This window comes from Argentina anserina, chromosome 7 (genome assembly GCF_933775445.1).
Source record: "Argentina anserina chromosome 7, drPotAnse1.1, whole genome shotgun sequence".
Taxonomy (NCBI): domain Eukaryota; kingdom Viridiplantae; phylum Streptophyta; class Magnoliopsida; order Rosales; family Rosaceae; genus Argentina; species Argentina anserina.
In genome coordinates this window covers 2578992-2599616 of record NC_065878.1, presented here as the reverse complement: position 1 = coordinate 2599616, position 20625 = coordinate 2578992, and the positions used below count along the sequence as shown (strand labels likewise).

The 20625-nt window shown below is 42.6% G+C and overlaps 2 protein-coding genes across 2 annotated transcripts; one reads left to right on the top strand and one right to left on the bottom strand.

Annotated features, from left to right (window-relative positions):
• Positions 1–4031: 4031 nt before the first annotated feature.
• LOC126802732 (uncharacterized) lies at positions 4032–6186 on the bottom strand. The gene is made up of 3 exons (XM_050530415.1): positions 5620–6186; positions 4542–5418; positions 4032–4348 (listed from the first exon to the last, which is right to left on the bottom strand). Exons 1-3 carry the CDS (start codon positions 6184–6186, stop codon positions 4032–4034), a joined length of 1761 nt encoding a protein of 586 aa, XP_050386372.1.
• Positions 6187–14215: 8029 nt separating this feature from the next.
• LOC126801796 (U-box domain-containing protein 24-like) lies at positions 14216–18205 on the top strand. The gene is made up of 3 exons (XM_050529258.1): positions 14216–15698; positions 15787–16087; positions 16584–18205. The coding sequence occupies exons 1-3, from the start codon at positions 14961–14963 to the stop codon at positions 18035–18037; spliced, it is 2493 nt and encodes an 830-aa protein (XP_050385215.1). The 5' UTR covers positions 14216–14960; the 3' UTR covers positions 18038–18205.
• The last annotated feature ends 2420 nt before the right edge of the window (positions 18206–20625 follow it).

Below are 20625 nucleotides of genomic sequence, written 5' to 3'. Positions count from 1 at the left end.
CACAAATAGTTTTGGCAGAACTCTATCGTATGATGCGTTCACTCACTATGGAACCTCTCGATTATCACAAGCTCTAGGGGCCCATCTAGATTCTAGACCTCTGGATCCAGGTCTACTTTGTGCAATTGCGGAATGAAAATACAAGGGACTTTCGTCTGAATCAAGTATTGGGAGAACCATTTGTTGGTTTGGAGCCCAATTTCACTCTTCGCTATGCAGCGTGTTTTGAGTACTTCTACAACCTGGACACCTCTGTTCTTGACTCAGCATGGCTGCTCCTAGACCGCACTTACCCTGATACCCTCCGTGGAGGTTTTCTAGTCCTCAGACGCTATGACGGGGAGAGCCGGCATCTGTTTGAACAGGCTGTTTCGATGGCGGACTTACCCCGACACCCCTGCACTGGAGTGGAACTCTATGCCCCGCATCTCTTCGCGAGGCAACTAGGCATGGCTCAGATGGTTCTATTCCCTCCCATTGAGAGTCTGAACTTGTTTTCAGCATGGCGACGCCCCATGGTTGCCGCTACTGCCGCCAATCCTGGGAACCAGTCTCAACTGCGACCTACACCATTTCCTGTGATAGCAAGTGGAAGTATCCTTCGCTGCTTCCATGTCGATAAATCTTACCCCCAATGGTGGAAAAAGATTAATTATGGCTAGTGGGAGCAACGATCGTGGGTCATCTTTCAATACATCTTCCAGGCTGGGCTCAGAAGATACTTGCAGGAAGATCCTGAGGTTCCCGGTGATGAGGATTTGCTGCGGACAGTAATTCCAAATGCCGCAAAAATTGTTCACTCAAGGGTAAAATCCTAACTCTTCTTAGAACTCCCACAGTTCTATTCCAACTTGATTAAAAACCACTAACCGGTTCATGTTGCAGGTTTTTGAGGACACAGCTGGTGCTTCCTCCTCCCAAGGCCGTAAGCGAGGGAGAATAATTCAATCTGACAATGAAGAGGACGATCCTGATGCTATGGACTTCAACCCCATAAGTCTTCATCCATATTTGATTAACAACACTAAAGATTGTTGCAACCTTCGCCACTAACCAACGTTTGTGATCATTAGTTGATTCAGAGGAGAAAAATAACTTCCTCAAGCACTTTTACCCGCTCGCGATTGATGCAATACCGCGTGCATCAGCTGACCAGGTCAACCCTGAGCCAGTAACTGGGAACAGCAACCCAGAGACAGCAATTGAGGTAAGAAGCACACATTATTTGTTCCAACTGGCTATTCACTCATGAACCACTTTGACTGATTCTTATTTGATTTGTAGGTTCACGAGAACCCAACTTCACCACCTTTGTCCATCACCCAAGCTGCCGCAACCGCGATGGAAGACGTTTCTGTAAGTAATTAAACACATTGTTGCCCCCCAAACAACACTTTGTTGTTTGCTAGTATGTATTTCCTTTACCTTATATTGTTCGTCTGTGAATCAATGATGTACTACATTGTCTCTAACACAGGCTCATACTGAAGCTCAGTCACCTACCATGGGAGTCGCGACTGCTATCCAACAGGCTGTGATCACATATAGAGAACTGATTCAAGCTACTGCCCTCAACACGGTGGCGAGCACTCGAACCTTGGAGCCACAAACGTCAATCAACGCAACAGCAGTACTCTCCCACTCCTCTTCAACTCAAAGTCTGGAGAATGAGGTAGGAGATGAAGAAGGTGTGACCAACTCTCACCGAGAAGGTGAAAATGTGAAGCATTCCCTCGCGACTGCGGATTCAGCGAGCAATAATGCTGCACCAAATCCCCTTCCAAGGAACAATGTTCCCTCTTCTCAAACTGATGGGGTAAAACACTTAACCACCTCTTGGTTTATATGTTTCTTTTCCCCTTTGTAGATACTTAACTGTCTTATTAACTGTTCGTTACCATCTGCAGGTTGTAGCAATCGCGACCGCTTCCAGCTCGCAAATTATGCTAACTGTTGGAGCCTCTAGATCGACACCAGTTGTTGATCCATCAGAGAATCGTTCTAGTCCATCTCTGGAAGACCTTCTAGATGATATGCTAGGTCCCGCCAGCCCCTTGACACCCCTAGAGTCTCAAGAACTTGTCCAGGCCCGGGCACAACTTGCGGAAGTATCCGCTGAGGATCTAGCTGATCCAGCGCGCCTGGCTAAAGTCCAAGATGCCCTTTGCTACCTCAAACTACACTCAACTGATCCCAGCCAAGCAGAGAAGGCTGAACAGGCACTGAGAACCATTTTATGCCTCATGGCAGAATGCCAAGCTTTGAGGAACCAATCTTAGAGTCTGTCGCAACACAATGCTGATGCTAGAAACTTCATTGCTCAAGGCCCTGCCCAACTTAAGACCAAGCTTCAGTATGCCAAGACCAGCCGTTCACAACAACTGAGTGCATTGCGGCAACAACAAGCCGCGATAGAAGCCCAGATAGTAGAGCTTGAAACCGAGCAGGCTAAAGAGCTTAAGGCTGTGGAGGAAGAGATAAGAAGTGCTGCCCCCCAAGTACAGGAGCGCAAAAGGCCACTGACAGCTTCTGAGGCTGAGGAAAGGAGGATCAACAACCTGATTTGCGATAAAGCTAGTGACACTGGAAAATTACTCCTAGATATCCCCTTGTCGGACATAAAATGTAATTTGAACACCAAAGTATTTTAGTAATAAGCATTATAGTTTATCTCTGTCTGCTCACCCTACTTGAGTCTCCTTAACCCGACAAAAAACCCAAGTAAAGGCCCAAGGCCAGAGCCCAGCTTAACTCGCCACCGTCCAAGTTTGCCTGCAAACTCTCGAAAACAGGAGCAATCAATATCGGGAAACGCACAAATCATTTCAGTTTGACCACTATTGCTGCAATAAATCCCGGGTGTGATCTCCAAATCTGTATCTTTGATCTCAGCCCTTGAATCCAAGTTTCTTCTGCTATAAAACGAAACCCTAAGGCCAGAACACACAACCCTCTCTTCTGCAGCCTCCAACCATGTCTGTTCCATTTCTTCCTTCGAAACCCCTTAGGTTTCTTAAGTTTCATCCCCCAGATTTGCAACCTCTATGGCAACTTTTGAGAGTCCTATTTTACCCTCAAATGTGAGGTGGGAGTCTTATTACACCCTTACATCTTCCCTTCTTTGTAGTTCAGCACTAGGGATCTGCCCTGCATTAAGAGCTGTTCCTGGTGAAGGATTACAAGTGAGAGAGGAAATGGCAGCCCTTCCTGCGCCCCGTTCATCATTGTTTAATTGCCGGGCATCAGGATGCAGGCAGCCAAATTTAGGACCAGAGCCAATAGGTGCTTCATGCTCATTTCGTACTTCTTTTGATACGCGACGCGAGCTGTTGCATCTCCTATGTGCAATATCCTCCAATCTCTGGATCCCTCATGCTACCGCCAATCTTCCAATTAGAACCTATGTTTGGCACCAAGCTGGTTCTAATTGGTCTTCAAGTGGTGCAGTTTAATCTCGAGTTTCTCGTGGTGGTGGGGTGAACAGGAGAAACCGCGAAGACCTTTCCACCTAGCATATATGGTATCAGAGCTTGTTAAAGCTCATATGTAATAGTATAGGTCTTGTGTAAAGTTTCTGGCCACAAAGCCATATGAATAAAAGACAACTTGTTTCACAAAACACTTGTATTGTTTCATTGCTGCGTAACAAAAGTTACAAAAAATTCTTGACCACAGGTATTGGTCCAATGTGTTTACAAAAAATGCCGGAGCATGATTAAGAAACTCATAACGTTTCAGAAACTCGATAGTTTCCAGACAAAATATTTTTTGGCTCGCGACCAGTAGCAACGCTCGCGACCAGCAGTAACGCTCGCGACCCGCAAGTACTGATTATCCATGGTGTTGCCCCCTGTTTACTTGGTTGAAAGGATGAGAACCAAGGAAACACTAAGTCAAAACCCCAGTTACGCGGCCTGCACCGCTGCCGGTGGATCTTCATACTCCCAAACACTAGGGAAGTACTTCTTAAGATGGCGACCATTCATAGGATTTCTGTGAACATTCCCATCAGTATCGCGAAGGTAATAAGCTCATTTACCCAGTACTCGATCTATCACAAAAGGACCTTCCCATTTAGCAGACCATTTACCACGACCATCAACTCGCTCACCGTAAGGCAGACAAGCTTTCCAAACCAAGTCCCCAACTCCAAAGCTGCGTCCTCTTGTGCGTTTGTCATATAGTCGTGCTATCTTTTGCTTTTCTGCCATAAGGTTGTCGAGAGCCTCCATCCGGCGAGAATCCAAGTCTTCATGTTCTTGATACATAGCCTGGACATAGTATTCGCCAATCAACTGGTGCTGCTCACGAACCCTCAGCGACTGAACAATAATCTCAATAAGAAGTACTGCATCATGTCCATATATCAAGGCATAAAGTGTAGTACCGGTTGGAGTTCTTTTGGAAGTTCGATAAGCCCATAATGTGTGATCCAACTCGATATGCCAAGATCGCGGATTTGCATCCAACTCGTTTGAGCATAGACATAATCACGCGGTTGCTAGCTTCTGCTTGGCCATTCGATTGAGCATAATAAGTACTGGAATGTAGAAACTTGATCCCATAGCCAGCTAAGAACTTCTGAGTCTTCTCAGCCATGAAACCTGCCCCCCTGTCTGCTACCAAACACTCTGGGATGCCATATCTGGTGAGAATATATTTGAAGATAAAGTCAGTGATCACCTCTGAAGATGTCGTCCTGACTGGTATAGCCTCTACCCACTTGGTGAAAAAATATGTCGCCAGTAGAATGTGCTTGTGCTGTAAGGAAGAATTTGGATGAATCTTCCTAATAAAGTCTAAAGCCCAACCGCGACCCGGCCAAGGTTTAATTATTGGTTGCAGAGGAACGTCTGGCACATGCTGGACGGGTCCATGCATTTGGCATTCGATGCAACCTTGTGCAAAGCTGATACAGTCCTTGAGCATGGTAGGCCAATAGAAACCATATCGACGAATGAGCCATCTCATCTTTGGACCAGCTTGGTGAGAACCACAATTGCCACAATGAATCTCTCGTAAGTACCTCTTAACCTCAGCTTCATAGATGCATCGCAGGTACAAGCCGTCTTCTGTCCTGCGCAATAGTTCACCGCCTCGAAGGACGTAGTTAGTAGCAAAATATCGAACCCTCTTGTCCATCGGTGTAGAAGGATCAGTGAGGTACTGGATAATCGATTGTCGCCAATCCACATCAATAGCGTCAATAACAACAACCAACCATTCATCGTTAACTTCTTTCCTTGCCATAAAGGAAGGTAACGTGCGTCTCTGAACCTTCAGAATCCTCTCGCGAACGCCATCTTCTAAGCGGATGCCAGTAGCCAACTGTGCTAATTCATTGGCAGCAAAATTTCGTTCCCTAGGAATATAATCAAGCACCACCTCTGAAAATTGGTCTAATAACTCCGATGCTCGCTCCCAAAAAGGGAGTTAAGTAAAATTGTTACACTTGTAGACACCCTTGAGCTGGTTAATGACTAGGAGTGAATCACCTAATACCTCCACCTCTGTTACTTCCAGATCAAGCAAAAGTTCCAGGCCAATGATGATTGCCTCATATTCTGCTTGATTGTTAGTGCATTTCCATTCTAGTTAAAAGGAATAACAATGTCTTACTCTGGAAGGGTTAACCAATGCAACACCTGTTCCTGATAAATGATCAGTGATGCTGCCATCAAAATACAGAACCCAAGACTGAGTGTGGACAAAGGAAACAACCAAGTTCTGCTCTTCGATATCCTCAATAATAGGATGATGCAACAAAAAGTCAGACACTGCATGTCCTGTAAGCGCCTTTAAAGGTGTATATTGTAAAGAAAACTCTGATAACGCCAAGATCCACTTGCAAATCCGACCCCTAAGCATAGGTCTGGTAAGCATATACTTCACTAAATCAGTTTGTGCCACCACCACTGTAGTGAAGGACAGCATGTAATGGCGGAGCTTGGTACCAGCAAAGTACAAAGCTAAACACAACCTCTCAATTGGCGAATATCTAGTTCCAGCCTCTACCAAGGTTCGGCTCAAGTAGTAAACTGCATGTTCAATCTTCTTACCCCCTTCTCCATCACCATCCTGTGCTAAGAGTCCTGCTACTGAGTAAGGGGAAGCTGAGATGTATAGCTTTAACGGTATTCCAAGCTGTGCAGGTCTAAGAATAGGTGGATGAGTAAGGTATTCCATGATTTTATCAAAAGCTGCCTACTGCGCAGGTCCCCACTGAAACTCTTGCTCAACTTTAAGCTTCAGCAAAGGAGAAAAAACTGCGGTTTTGCTAGCTGAGTTGGAAATAAAGCGTCGAAGGAAGTTTATTTTTCCAAGCAAACTCTGAAGTTCCTTCTTGTTCCTAGGTGCCGGAGCATCTAGGATCGCTTTTTCCTTGTCCTCCACAACTTCAATACCCCTTTCATGCACTATGAAACCCAAGAAGTCTCATACTCGAACCCCAAAAATGCATTTAGCTGGGTTCATCCTGAGCTTGTGTTTCCTCATCATGGGGAACATTATCCTTAAATTCTCGATGTGATCCTCTTTCTTCTTAGATTTGACCACCACGTCATCGATATACACTTCGAGAATGCCCCCCAGCACATCAGGGAAAATTAGATTCATCGCTCGCTGGTACGTAGCCCCTGCATTAGTCAGACCAAATGACATATTGTTATACTCAAACACTCCAGTGAACCCTGGACATCTAAACGCTGTTTTGTGCCTTTCCGGTTCATAAACAGGAATATGGTGATAACCGGCTGTGTCATCCATAAAAGACAGTAGCTCGTGTCCTGCGACTGCATCTACCAACATATCTGCCACAAGCATGGGATAAACATCTTTTGGTGTTGCAACATTCAGATTCCTGTAGTCTACACACACACGAATTTTGCCATTCTTCTTCCACACTGGTACTATGTTTGACAACCACTGAGAATATTTAGCTGGTCGGATAATACCGGCTTGAAACATGTTTTGAACGTCTTTCTTGACTGTTGTTGCTGTATCTGCACTCATTCGCCGTGGACTTTGTTGTATCGGCTTATACGCTTCCATTATGGGCAAACGATGGCAAACCAAATCTGGAGACAAGCCCGGCATGTCCTCAAACTTCTCGGCAAAACAATCGCGGAACTCTTGTAACAACTCTATCAAACGTTGTCTCAGTTCCTCATCCAAATGTTTACTTATTCCAACCTCCATGGGCTCTTCTGTAGTCCCAAGATTAATCTTTTCCACTGGATCTTTCACTTTAGGTGGAGTGTCATCCAAAGCTGCAGGTACTGGTTGAATGAACTCGTCCTCTCCTTGAATCTTAGTTAAATCATCCTCAATGCATTCTACTAGCGCCACTGCCCCCAAACCTCATGTTCCTCTCTGTAAATAGATAAGCGTTGGAGAAAGGACACATAGGCTTGTTCTTGCTCTTTGGCAAGTAATGTACTCATGGATGATTATTTTTTGTTTTTACGATGAAGCCAGGTCTGTTTATATCTGCTTTACCTGCACTAAACCCCATTGCGTTAATTCTGTAGAAGTCACCCCAACTGGACGACCCTTGGTATCGATTCCAACAACTCCTAAAGGCCTCATGTCACCATAATAGTACTCCGCATCCAAAATGCAGGAAGCGACTGAGTATGGTCGATCATCTTCTTTCACTAGCTCTGCCTTATCAGTTGCGGGATCCCACATCAGCATTTCTTGGTGTAGAGTAGAAGGGGTGCAGTAAGCTCTATGTATCCAATCCCTGCCAAGTATGATGCTATATGGAGTGGTGCAGTCTGTAACGAAGAATGTGTGGAACAGCTCAAAAGGTCCTATCTTGATTTTGAGGATCAACACTCCCAAAGTCTTAGTTAAGTTGCCAGTAAAACTCCTGACCTTAAGATTGCTACTGAGAACCTTCTCCTTTGCAATACTAAGTGCTTCGACTGTCTTTACTGTAATAATGCTAACTCCTGCACCGCCATCGACGAGGATTTTGTTCACTTGCTTACCTTCCATCTGAGCTGATATGTATAAGGGTTTGATGTGCTGAGTCATGGTAGTTGTAGGCTTTGTGAACATCATAAAGAATCTTTGGAGCTCTGTCATCGTGTGAGATTTAGCAGCTCCCTCTTTCCTCGTGTCTTTATCAACAGTTGGCACCTCTGTAGATGACAACTCTGCGACCGTACCCACCTCCTCAGCATGTGTCTCACCTCCGATGAATAGATGAGATGGCATCGGCCTTGGAAAAGCATACTTCAAGGACAAAGTGAACACCATGTTGCAACTAGGAACAGTATTTAGCCCCGGTATTCCTTCCTCGACGTTATCTTCATGACAAAGGTTAAATATGTTCCAGTCTGGGGTAGCTGTTATTTCTTCATCATAACCTTCCTCAAGCTCGTCCTCTGGATCAGAAAGTTCTAACCCCTGCTCATTACAACCTGGTTCTTCCATATTGTCGTCCGAAATTGACCCAGTTGGTGTTCGCGAGGGAAACTTGCTTCTGAGATACTCCGTTAGCGATTGCTCCCGATGGGCCTTTGGAGGAATAACCCCTGCCGCAGCTCACTACCTCTGGAACCACAAGTGTTAGTTCTTTTACTGTTGGAACCACTGGTACTGGCTCTTTGATCTTTAGCTTCCATTCAAACTGTGGCTTGATTTTCTCTAGAACTGGTTCCTGGTGGCCTGGCTTACTTACAGACCTCTTTGGCACCCATTTAGATTACGCAGGTTGTGCAACATTACTTTGCTATTGTTTCTGCTGAATAGAAACACCCTGTACGTGTTGTCAGTTTGTTGCCCTGCCGTCAGTAGATGCGTAAGACAACCTATCATGGATTGAAACTCTTCGTTTAGGAGCAGTTTACATTGGTCGTTCAATTCAATTATGAACGCTTTCCCTGGGGTATGGCTCCTTCTTGTGATTATTATTCCGACGAATGTGCACGTATGGCCTTAGACTAAGTTTTTCAACTGTCTCTCGCAACAGTTAAGGTGGTTGTTCTAGCTGGTTGCGAGAGAGTACTCCTCTGTTATACGCCTCTAACATTCGCTTGGCCCTTTCCCATCTTTTCTGTACGTTCCTCTTCTGAGTTTTTGAAGCTTCCATAGCTCTTCCATGCTCCCGAACATACCAGACATCCAATTTTAATGACCTCGGTGCAGGCGGTATGTATGGCCGTTGTAGCGTCTCGCGCGAAGCTTGAGTTTCCGGCACATTCGCCCCAACTCGCTGCCCTCCAAGAACGTTCACGACCCCACCAAGACCTGAGTGTGGCCTCTTCAACACTTGAGCATAAGTGTCTGTCTGAACTCTAGCTTTCTTGGGGTTCTCCCTCTTGGATAGATTTGTCGGTGAGCGAGGCCTCCGATGTCTTCGCGATTCCTCGTGTCTACCAGCATTGTCACAATTTATGGAACACTCTTTCTTGCATCGATTGCAAAGGACATAAGTTTTTGCCTTTTCCACATTCTGTTCCTTGTTCTGGACAACGCTTTTTTCTTTACCCTGATCAGATTGATTGGCTCTTGCAACCTCTTTCGCCACGGGCATTCCTTTCGCTGCTGTCTTCATACCCGACTCGGGATCTGAAGTAAAAGACAACACTCCCTCATCTAACCACTGTTGTACCTGGTCCTTGAGCTGTATACAAATACGAGTATCATGAGTCCAAACATTATGAAATTTACAATACCGTTTACCTTTAACTTCTTCCACAGTCAGGAACTCAGTCCATGGCACAATGGTTTCACCCTCAGCAATAAGCTTGTCCAAGATCTCATGAGCCAAAGAAGCATCATAAGTATACTCACCAAATTTGAAAGGGCGACGAGTCTTCAAAGGTGTTGTCAATGGTGAAACCTCCGCCACTGACACTGTAGGGAAGGGATCAATATCAACCCAAGCTGCAGTTCTTTCAGTGTCTACCCCAAGCATGCCTTTGTTAATCCAAGTCTGCAATTGATCCTTGAGCTTAACACAATCAGCTGTGTGGTGATTGAACAAGTTGTGGAACTTGCAGTACTTCTTCCCTTCTATCTGCACTGCGGTAGGTATTGCAGTATCATGCTTCACTCTTCCACTCGTGAACAATTCATCCAGAATTTCTGGAGCCTTGTGAGCGTTGTAGGTATACGAGTCGTACTCGGGCTTGGTGAATGCTGCTGTAGAAATCTTGATAGGGTCCCTGGACATCTTCAAAGCTTTACACTTCAATGCTTGTCTTCCGGCTATCTCTACCACAGCCACTTCATCATCTACCTCTTCGACCCACTGCTCTTCGTATGGATACGGTGTGTAGAAAGGATCTACATGCGAGTAGATAGTGGAAACCCTCTTAGTTCCGGATGCAACTGCATAACATGGTTTCAAAGTACAAGGGTGATAGGATACAGGTGGACCTTTTGGAACTGAGGCACTGTCCTCCATCTCCCTGAGGAACACTTGGTAGGAGCCTACCTTGTTCATTAAGTCCGCCATGCTAGAAAAGTACGCATCATGATGTTTGGCGCTCTGACGGGTCTCCAAACCCTTTATAGCAATGCGAATGGCATACTGTTCTGCGGGCGGTGTTCTGCACTTTGCTTGCTGAACCTTGAACCTCTTCATGAACTCCACTGCCGACTCCATTGGTTGTTGATAACTTGGACCAAGCTGTTGATAACATCCACTTCAAGCTCAACACTCCCAAAAGTCGTTTTAAACGTTGTCTCGAGCATGGACCAATCTGAAATGGACCTTGGCGCTAACTTGGAGAACCAAGATAGCGCCGGTCCTGACAGAGATGAACCAAAATCCCTCATCTTGAAGACTAGATCAGATGCATATGGCCCGCAATCGCTATGAAAATGCGAGATGTGCTCTGCTGCATTCTCGAAACCTTCTCCTAAGAATGTCTGGAACTTGATTGGTCGATAACCCGAAGGCCAAGGACATGTTGTCACCCATTCTGGGAATGGACTTGTATAAGATATGTTCGCGGTAGCATGACCATGAATGGTCCTCACACTCTCTTGGATCATCTTCTAAACCTGCTCTTTGGTAAGGGTCTGACCCTCTTCTACCTCTTGCTCAGGCTCTTCTCGATGCTCCTCTCGCCGCTCACAACGGAACTGGTGTTGACGCTCTTGTCTTCCGCCTGGTTGAAGAAGTGCCAATGCCCTTTGAAGTGCCTCAACCTCGGGTGTGTTCGGCCGTCTTGAACTTCCAAACGTGAACTTTCCCTTTTTGGCCTTCGTTTTCTTCTTCCTTGCGAATTTGATAGGCTCTTCATCTGATTTGTCAACCTCATCACCTCTAGCCTCGTCCTCTTCACCGCCGTCGTCGTTACCGGCACTATTTTTCTTGTTGGACCAAGCCTTTTTGGTGGCCTTAGGTTTGTCATGGTTCTGTTTCTCGTAAAGCCCAGCGACAGTCCGTTGGATTCCCAATGCTTCCTCGATCTGCTTGAACCGCTCATCCTGGCCTTCAAACTCTAAGCGAGCATTGTTCGCGTACTCGTTAGCACCCAGAACCAGCTTCTTCAATCTGTCATTGGTCTCAGCCAGACGTTGACCATGTGTCGACTCTAGTTGCGACACATTATCTAACGTTCTCTCGACCGCAGTCATTCGCTCGCCAAATGACTCCTCCAATGACTTGACTACCTTTGTCAACTCCTTGAAAGCTAGTTGCATATCTTCCGGTGTCGCCATCACTCCAAATTTCAGTAATGCCTCAACCGCCGTTAAACCTCTGCAAGTCGCTGTGTTGTGAGGAACACAATGCGACTGCTCTGGTTTCGAGCAAGGGGGATATCCTCGCGAGTAAGGATTCTGGCTTGCTATCTTGAAACAGTCCCACTGGGCGTGCCAAATGTTCGAGCTGGGAAAAAGATCTCCTCATAGAACAATCAGCAAGCCCTGGTGTTGAACCCTAGATGGTTCTAACCTTCGTTCTCTGTTGTTGCTGGCGTGCCAATAATTTTGAGTTAGGTACAACTCTTGCTTTGTTGACGATGATTGCGCTCACATACTGTCTTTTTCTCAAATGATTGCTCCACAGTTGATGATAAACCGCTGAAGTTAGAATGACTTATACACAACCGGAGTTGCTAGGTACCTTTCACTCCACCTCAAGTAGATGGCTGATCTTACTTTAGACCGCTTGGGGAAACGCAGAGCTTATAATGTATCGTTGATAGCGAGACTCTCTCGATGTAGGAAATTGCTGCCTAGTGCATACTTTTGTGTTTGCTAGAAGCTAGGCTAGCGACTCGAGGACTTGACTCTAGTTGCCGAGGTTAATCGGACTTGTTTGCTACATGCAGCGCGAGGCGTACATCTGGGTAGCTCCGCTCCGATGGGAGACTTGGTTGCCAAAGCTAATCGGACTTTTACTCCGTGGGGAGATTTGACTATGCGGTTGCGCGATAGTTTGTTTGACGTTGTGTGTTTTATTCTGCATATTCGACCTCTTTATATTGAGAACACAAATTGTTCTTTCTTGCAGATCAAGTCTTGAGAACCTCCTAGTTGATTTGGATTCACCTTCCTTATTCAACTCAGATTCTATGCAGCATTAGTCCCCGAAATCTATTCCAATACGGCACGTAATCTTGCTCTATGATAGATTTTCCCCAAATAAACGGTCCACGAGCCTAAAGAGTCTAGATAATACCGGAGTATTATTTTAGGCCCAAACAATCTCAGTAGCTTAATATTGTTGAAAATGGTTTACAAGCTTTATTGTTGCCTTGGAATCCAAAGCTTGGTGTTTTATATTCTCCTTGTAATTCTACATTTTGAGAGATTTGGTTAGTATCGGAAACATGAATCTTAATTTTGCTACATTTAATTCTCCTTGTAAGTCTAAATTTTGAGAGAATACAATTATTAACTTTATCTAGTACCAAAATGAGGCTCTAGGTGCTTCAAAAGATGCACGTTGGTCAACAAAACTACAATACTCTGCCCAAGACATATGAGTCATATAGTTCGAATTGTAATGGTTAACATGATAATCATATATCATTTTCGAGTTGTCGATAGTTTCTTTGAAAAAAAGATAGTAAGGAGGAATCTAACTCGATGATTGATCATATACTTCTTCACACTGACCATAATCGTAAATAGAATAACCAGATTGATGTTTGACTTCATATGTTTTGTTTGAGGTCTCACTGTGCTTTGTGCCTAAACTGATAGAATCAAAACTTAAGAAGACTTCAAGGAGACCAGGACTATAATATGATTCATTTTTTCTTACTTTTCCCAATAGTACTCGAGGAGAACACTCCTTTATCTAGATATCATTTGAGGGACATCAAGGAGACAAAGACTGCTACTAATTCTATATCCCTTGAGGAGAACACTTGAAACTGAAATTACTCGAAAGCTCACTCTTCATCTGATTCTGAATATCCATTCATGTGACTACTTTGTTACTCTTTATTTTGGATTCCCTCAACGTCAATAGGAGCACTTGTTATTAATATGGCTTGACTCTTAAGAGTTAAGACTTGAATCTTCAATCCTCATACGAATATCTTTTACGAAAAGTTAAAAATTAGCCGATTGAGGGACTACTCTTCTAGTCTTCTTTTTGATATCCCTCAAGGATCGAGATAATTAATTAATCAAAAACTTCTCTCCGAGAGTCGGAGACATTCTCAAGTTGAGATAAAAAAATTAAGTAAAAATTTTCATATATTTCTCCAAAATATCGAAGATATATCAGATATGTCGTAAATATCGGATAAATATTAGAGATATTTTATATTATCGGAGAAATATCACAGATGCAGGAAAAAATAAGATATTTATTCCTAAGATATATCGATTTTTTGAAAAAATAATAAAAGATATCAGAAGATATATCGGAAATATCGGTAAATTTTTAAACTTTGGTAGTAGCAGTGTTAACCAAGTTCGAGCGTAGTAGGAACCTAGCAGTAGCAGTAGTAGGAACCTAGCAGTAGCAGTAGTAGACGAAACAAATGCATTTATATTTTTTCAATAAAATGAATCTTTTATAAATAAATAAATAATAATCATGAGAACAAGATTAATTTAGTAAAATAACTTGAGGACACAAGACAGATACTAGATATGGAATAGAATGTCCTCATAAGTGGTAAAAATTGTCCTTATTAGCATGGAATCAATTTAGATTGGTGTATTTATAATAAGGATCTGTTTATGTGATTTGCTATAAAAAAGATGCATATTGCAAGATTAGAAAATACAACAAAGATTGTTTATGGAAAAGGCAATGAGAAATGTTTCCCGCAGCTCACCTTCTAGAATGAATGAAAGACACTAAACACCTTTAACTCGCTTGTAGTCCCCAAAATTCTTCAACAACTTGATTTTTGGATCAGCGATCCATTTCCCATTGAAAGAGCTACCAACGCAAACATGTGGAGTTGACCCAGGAAACCCAACTCAAAGTTCCACTTAAGATAATCATCTCCGGCAGATTGAAAATCCATTAAAATAACAATGTTGCAAAGCAAGCAAATGGAAAGCAGACCCAGAATGAAGCCAAAAGCTTGTAGACACAGAGAATCAGTATCCATTCTTTGACTGCTTCAATGGAAGACGAAGACGAAGAAGGAGAAGCAGATATTATTCTTGTGAAAAATGGTAAATTATGACCAAGTCAAAGCAGACTGACACTGACCCTTTTGGTACCTCTTCACAACTATCCAAACGGCAAACTCCCAAGTACAATCCAACCCTTCTTTTTCCTTTCCCTTTTCCTTTCACTTGTTTCATTCTTTTCTCTTCAAGACGGCTAAGAATGATTATCAGTCTAAAGTCGTTTGCTTTCTCTTTGGGTTTGGCCTTCCAATTTCATACGATGCCCAACAGTTTCCGTTAGTTTCTTATTCTTTTCCTTGTTTGTTCCTATCCTCTGTTTCTTGCATATATAAATACACCATATACTTCTCTCTTCTTGGTTTCTTAAGCTTGTGTCTTTGTTTACAATGAAACACATGGAGAAGTTGGCGTTTACAGAGCTGGTGTCTGAGCTAAAAGAGCTGGTTCATGAGGTCGCTTCTCTAGCTCAAAGTTCTGAAACCCAAAGAGAAGTGCTTGATGAAGTTGAAGTCCTAGTTGGGAAGTTTGATCCAATTCTTGATGATTTAAGGGACAACGTTAAGTTCAAGGACCACCCACCATTGAAGAAAGCTGTGGAGTCTCTTGGATTGGAGCTTAAGCGAGCAAAGGCCTTGGTGAACAGCCCTGGGACCAAATCTTTTACTAGACAAATTGAGGAAGTGGTTCATGATCTTGGGAGGTCATTGGGCCTAGTGCTGTTGGCTAGTCTAGAAGTGTCCACAGACTTGAAGGACAAGATTGGTGTGTTGCATAAGGATTTGATGAGTACCAGGTTTGATCTGAGTTCATTTCCAAGTACTAGTTATGATTCTGGGGGTGTGAGTGAGTTGGAAATTGAGGAGGAAATACAAGAGGTGAAAAGGGTTTGTTTTGGTGTTGAGGATGTTGCCTTGCAGCTGAAGTATGGTGATGATGAACAACTTAGATATGCTCTTCTGGAATTGAATGAGTTAATTGGTGATAAAAGCATTAGCAGTGAATGGATTAATGATGAGGGCGTTATTCCGATTCTGTTTAATCGGTTATGTACAAGTAATTCAGACAATCGGTTGAGCATAATTCAGTTATTGAGAACCATTGGTTCAGATAATGCTGATAACAAGGTAATCTTTCTTCTGTTCACATGAATCTTGGTTTTAAAGTTTGGGATTTTAATGTGAATTGGCTCTTACTTTGTAAAGTAGTGTGCAGGAGAAGATGGCAGATGTTGGGCATTTGTCTGTGCTTGTAAAGGCTTTGGTACGAGATGAAGAAGAAAGGAAAGAAGCTGTGGGGCTGTTGCTGGATCTTTCAAGCCTTCAGTCAGTGAGGCGCCGTCTTGGCCGCATTCAAGGGTGTATTGTTATGTTGGTTGCCTTGCTAAATGGGGATGATGCTGTTGCTTCACATCATGCAGGGAAGTTGTTGAAAGCATTGTCTAGTAACAGCCAAAACGCACTTCATATGGCAGAAGCCGGCTACTTCAAGCCACTAGTGCAGTACCTTAAAGAAGGTAAGTCACAGCTTCCTAACTCTCACTTCTGCATTTCTTTGGGTTTGCAAACTTTCATGATTGTTTATGATCTTTCTGATATCTTTTAATACCAAACTTCTGTAATGGCAGCTATTTATCAAACTATTGGAAAATGAGCAATCTTTCTGCAAATGAATTGATTTGCAGCTTATTATAGGGAAAGGAAACATATTATTTTTTTTACGCATTACATCAGTCATGTCAATCATCATGATTCCCCACCAGTTTACATTATAACTTGCAATTGGGTTTATATTTTTAGCATTGAATAAATATGGACAGTTGAACCTGAACTGATGGATTCAATACGGTAGGCTATCATACAGTTAAGCTATTTAGCACATGATATAACCAAGGGTCTTAGCAGATATAGATCAGTTGGTTTTTGGACAATAATGCATTCAAATATTTGAGTATGTGTATCAGAATTTCCAGAACAGGTGATAAACTATACATAACATGCCTTTGCATGCAGGTTCTGATATGAGTAAGATCCTGATGGCGACGGCCCTCTCAAGGATGGAGCTCACAGATCAAAGTAGAGCTTCCCTTGGAGAAGGTGGTGCAATCGAACCCCTTGTCAGCATGTTTAGCACGGGGAAGCTTGAAGCCAAGTTATCTGCTTTAAGTGCCTTACAGAATCTGTCTAACCTGACAGAAAACATCCAACGATTGATCAGTTCAGGTATTGTAGCATCTCTACTGCAGTTACTATTCTCCGTAACGTCTGTGCTTATGACGCTTCGTGAGCCTGCGTCAGCAATTCTTGCAAGGATTGCTCAATCAGAATCTATTCTGGTTAACCAAGATGTGGCTCAGCAGATGCTTTCGCTCTTAAATCTTTCCAGTCCGGTAATACAAAATCACCTCTTGCAAGCCCTAAACAGCATTGCCTCCCATGCTAGAGCATCCAAAGTAAGAAGAAAAATGAAGGAAAACGGTGCTTTTCAGCTTCTCCTGCCTTTCGTGATGGAAACTAACATTAAAATCCGCAGCAGTGCCTTGAATCTACTCTACACTCTCTCTAAAGATCTACCAGAAGAGTTGGCAGACCAACTAGGAGAGACCTATATCAAAATTCTTATCAATATTATATTGTCCTCAACATTGGACAGTGAAAAAGCTGCTGCAGTTGGCATACTTGGCCATCTTCCCATTAGTGATAAAAATGTCACAGATATGTTAAAGAGAGCGAATTTGTTGCCCATTTTGGTATCCATTATGACTTCAAGATCCGAAATTTCAACAGGACCAACTTGCTCGTTGGTAGAAAACATCACAGGGGTATATATCCGGTTCACAAATCCCTCTGATAAGAAATTACAGTTGTATTCAGCAGAACAAGGGGTGATTCCCTTGCTTGTGAAGTCACTCTGCACTGGATCACTGGTTGCCAAGTCCAGGGCTGCAACTTCACTAGCTCAGTTATCGCAAAATTCATCATCTCTAAAGAAGTCGAGGGCATTACGTTGGTCATGTGTTCCTCCTTCAGCAGATGCATTTTGTGAAGTTCATGGAGGCCGCTGCTTGGTGAAAAGCACATTCTGTTTAGTTAAGGCAGGTGCCATCCCTCATATGGTCCAAATATTGGAAGGTAAGGAGAGGGAAGCAGATGAAGCTGTACTCGGTGCTCTTGCAACTCTCATGCAAGATGAAATATGGGAAAATGGAAGCAATTACATTGCCAAAAAGTCGGGCATTCCGGCAATCATAAAAGTCCTGGAATCAGGGAGCATTAAGGCTCAAGAGAAAGCACTGTGGATATTGGAGAAGATATTTGGAGTTGAGGAACACAGGGACAAGTATGGAGAATCAGCTCAGGTGGTGCTCATTGATCTAGCACAGCAGGGTGACTCCAGATTGAAATCAGCAACGGCAAAACTACTGGCACAATTAGAGCTGTTGCAAGTCCAATCTAGTTACTTCTAAGACTAGTGTATGTGCCTTAAAACATTTGTTAAATCCTCGTGACAGTAATATTAAAAATTAATGTCCCAAATCTTATATATATATATATATATATATATATGTGTGTGTGTGTAGATGTAGCCCTCTATATCTTTTCTAAACGCTTTCCATCTACTGCGAATCTAAATTGGCTATCTTCTATAGAGCATCTCAGACTTCTGGACAATCTTTTTTTTGGTATTTAGTTTTATACCCATTTTTGTTACATGCTTTTAGAATAAACCCACATATCATTTAATTATAATTTTTACTAGATTGTCTTTCATTTTAATAAAAATTAAATATAGCCACTATTTAATTATGATTAGCCAATTTTAGTATTAAATTATATTTACCTTAATTATATATTATGGAATCTATGTGATTTTGCAAGTTTCCTTTTAATTCATAATTATTGTTAATATATTAAATTCAAAGTAAGGTAGATAGTGAATGTAAAACTTATATTTTCGTGATTTAAAATTTCTAGCTTGAAGGTAATATTTGTGAACCTTGAAAAATTTTAGGTTGTTATATCATAATCTTTTGCACTAATTCTTTTAAGTTTCATTCATCTTTTTATAACCTAAATTAAAGGTACATAGGAGGTTAAGTGTTTAACTTAGTTAATATGTATATCTCTTTAATTACAACCTAAGGATTAGAAGCATCTATTTACAAGCTTAACTTAGAATTCCTAGTATATATATCTATGATTCTCGTTTATAGAATCTTCCTTTTATTGAGGAAGACATGTATATAAGGGAATTATAATATACCTCTTTATTAGATTTTATAGCGTACGTGTATACCTATGACTTTTTATTAAAACTGTTTTTTAATGAAAATAATACTAATATTATTACAAAAATAAAGATAAGCGCAAAGTGCGATTACATAATGTAGCTTGAATACAAGCTTTCTGAAACACATCTGGATAGTTTGAATGATGTGTTGACAGAGTATGCATAATATTTGCTAGCCTAAGGCCAGAGTGGTTTTCACAAACCCTTCCACGGCCATGTACAAACAGAACAAGAAGTTGTGGTGTAATAACCCGATTTTCCGGAACGATGTTTGGTATGATTTAAATTCTATAAAGTTGTGAAATTCATTTAAAATGAATTTGGTTGTTTGCGACATTACGAAACAAGAACGGAAACGTTCTCGGAACGTTTATTTAGAAAAACGTTACGTTTCCGCGACGTGAATATCGACTTTTATTCCGTCGCGCGTTTGCGAAAACTTCCTTCATGGAAGTTGTAGAGCTTGTCGATACGAGTTTGAGGACATGTCACGCGTTCGAATCGGACGTCGGATGTGAAAGTTATTAACGTCGGGATTTAGTTTCCGATTTTGGAAACGAGTATAAAATTGCATTTTTGAGACTAGGGTTTCCATAATTGGAAAACCCACTCTCTCTCTTTTCTCTCCGCCTCCCTCTCTTCTCTCTCCCCGAAACTCCTCTCTCTCCCTCTCGGCTTCACCGCCGATCTCCCTCCTCCGAGGGACGTGCTCCTCACCGCCGGCACCAGCAGCCACGCAAGCTCGACGCGACTCACCTCCGAGCAAGACGCGACCCACCTCGCCGCCATGAAGCTCCACCAACGACGCCAAGATTCTGCGATTTCTCCGACGGCATCCCAAGCTCTCCGGCGATGATCCGACGGTCCAAAAGCTCGTTTGAGGTGAGGGTTAGCCTAGGTTGGTTGTTGTGATGCTTTGATGTGATTTTTTTGGTTGTTTGATTCGAATTGGGGGAGATACCGCCGCCTTAGGCGGCGCGTGTGGGTGCGTGTGTTAGCTTAGGGGTGGTCTGAGACTGTAGGAGGGTGGAGGAGGAGGAGAGGAAGGTTTTGTGAGCGCCACGCGCGGTCGCCGGCGAGTGGTGTGTGTACCCCACGCGCCGCCACGTGCGGCGGTGCGTGAAAAATGCTTTTGAAACAGTAAATTTGTAAAAATTTATTTTTACGACGGTGAATGTAAAAAGGGATTTACGTACTGTAAATGTAAATTTATTTTAGGTATGGTAAATATAAATCTAAATTACTTTTCAGTAAATGTAAAAAGTAAATTCGGAATGGTAAATCAGTAATTATTATTTACTGAGACAGTATTTACATTTGAATAGTATGTATACGTACAGAAATACGTAAACAGTAGGGCTGGACTTTTTGACGCTGAAAAAACCGAAACCGGCCATAACCGAACCGCACCGAAACTAAGAAACCGGAACCGAACGGAATCATCGCGTCGGTGTCGGAAACCAAACCGAACCGAGTAATTGGTGCCGGTTATCGGTTTCATACTTTCAAAAAACCGGTGGAAACCGAACCGAACCGAGAATTGACATTTAAGGTTATAACTTGTATTTGATGAACATATGTAATCGATTAGGTGCTTATGCAAAACATAGATTTGGTAATAAATATATACATGTATAGATATGTGATTTTGTACAAGGTAATATATGATTTTGATTTTTGTATGTGTACAATTATGCATGCAGAGATCTAATGTAATGTTTTTGGGTTTTGTCAACTAGCCCTCATGTTAAGACAAGTCTGAAC

Coding starts and splice junctions, on each gene's coding strand:
- LOC126802732 (XM_050530415.1), bottom strand. CDS start 6,186: ATGGAATACCTTACTCATCCACCTATTCTTAGACCTGCACAGCTTGGA. Junction 5,419..5,619: donor CATTGGTTAACCCTTCCAGA/GTAAGACATTGT, acceptor CCTTTTTGGGAG/CGAGCATCGGAGTTATTAGA. Junction 4,349..4,541: donor GATCAAGTTTCTACATTCCA/GTACTTATTATG, acceptor GACATGATGCAG/TACTTCTTATTGAGATTATT.
- LOC126801796 (XM_050529258.1), top strand. CDS start 14,961: ATGAAACACATGGAGAAGTTGGCGTTTACAGAGCTGGTGTCTGAGCTA. Junction 15,699..15,786: donor CAGATAATGCTGATAACAAG/GTAATCTTTCTT, acceptor AGTAGTGTGCAG/GAGAAGATGGCAGATGTTGG. Junction 16,088..16,583: donor AGTGCAGTACCTTAAAGAAG/GTAAGTCACAGC, acceptor CTTTGCATGCAG/GTTCTGATATGAGTAAGATC.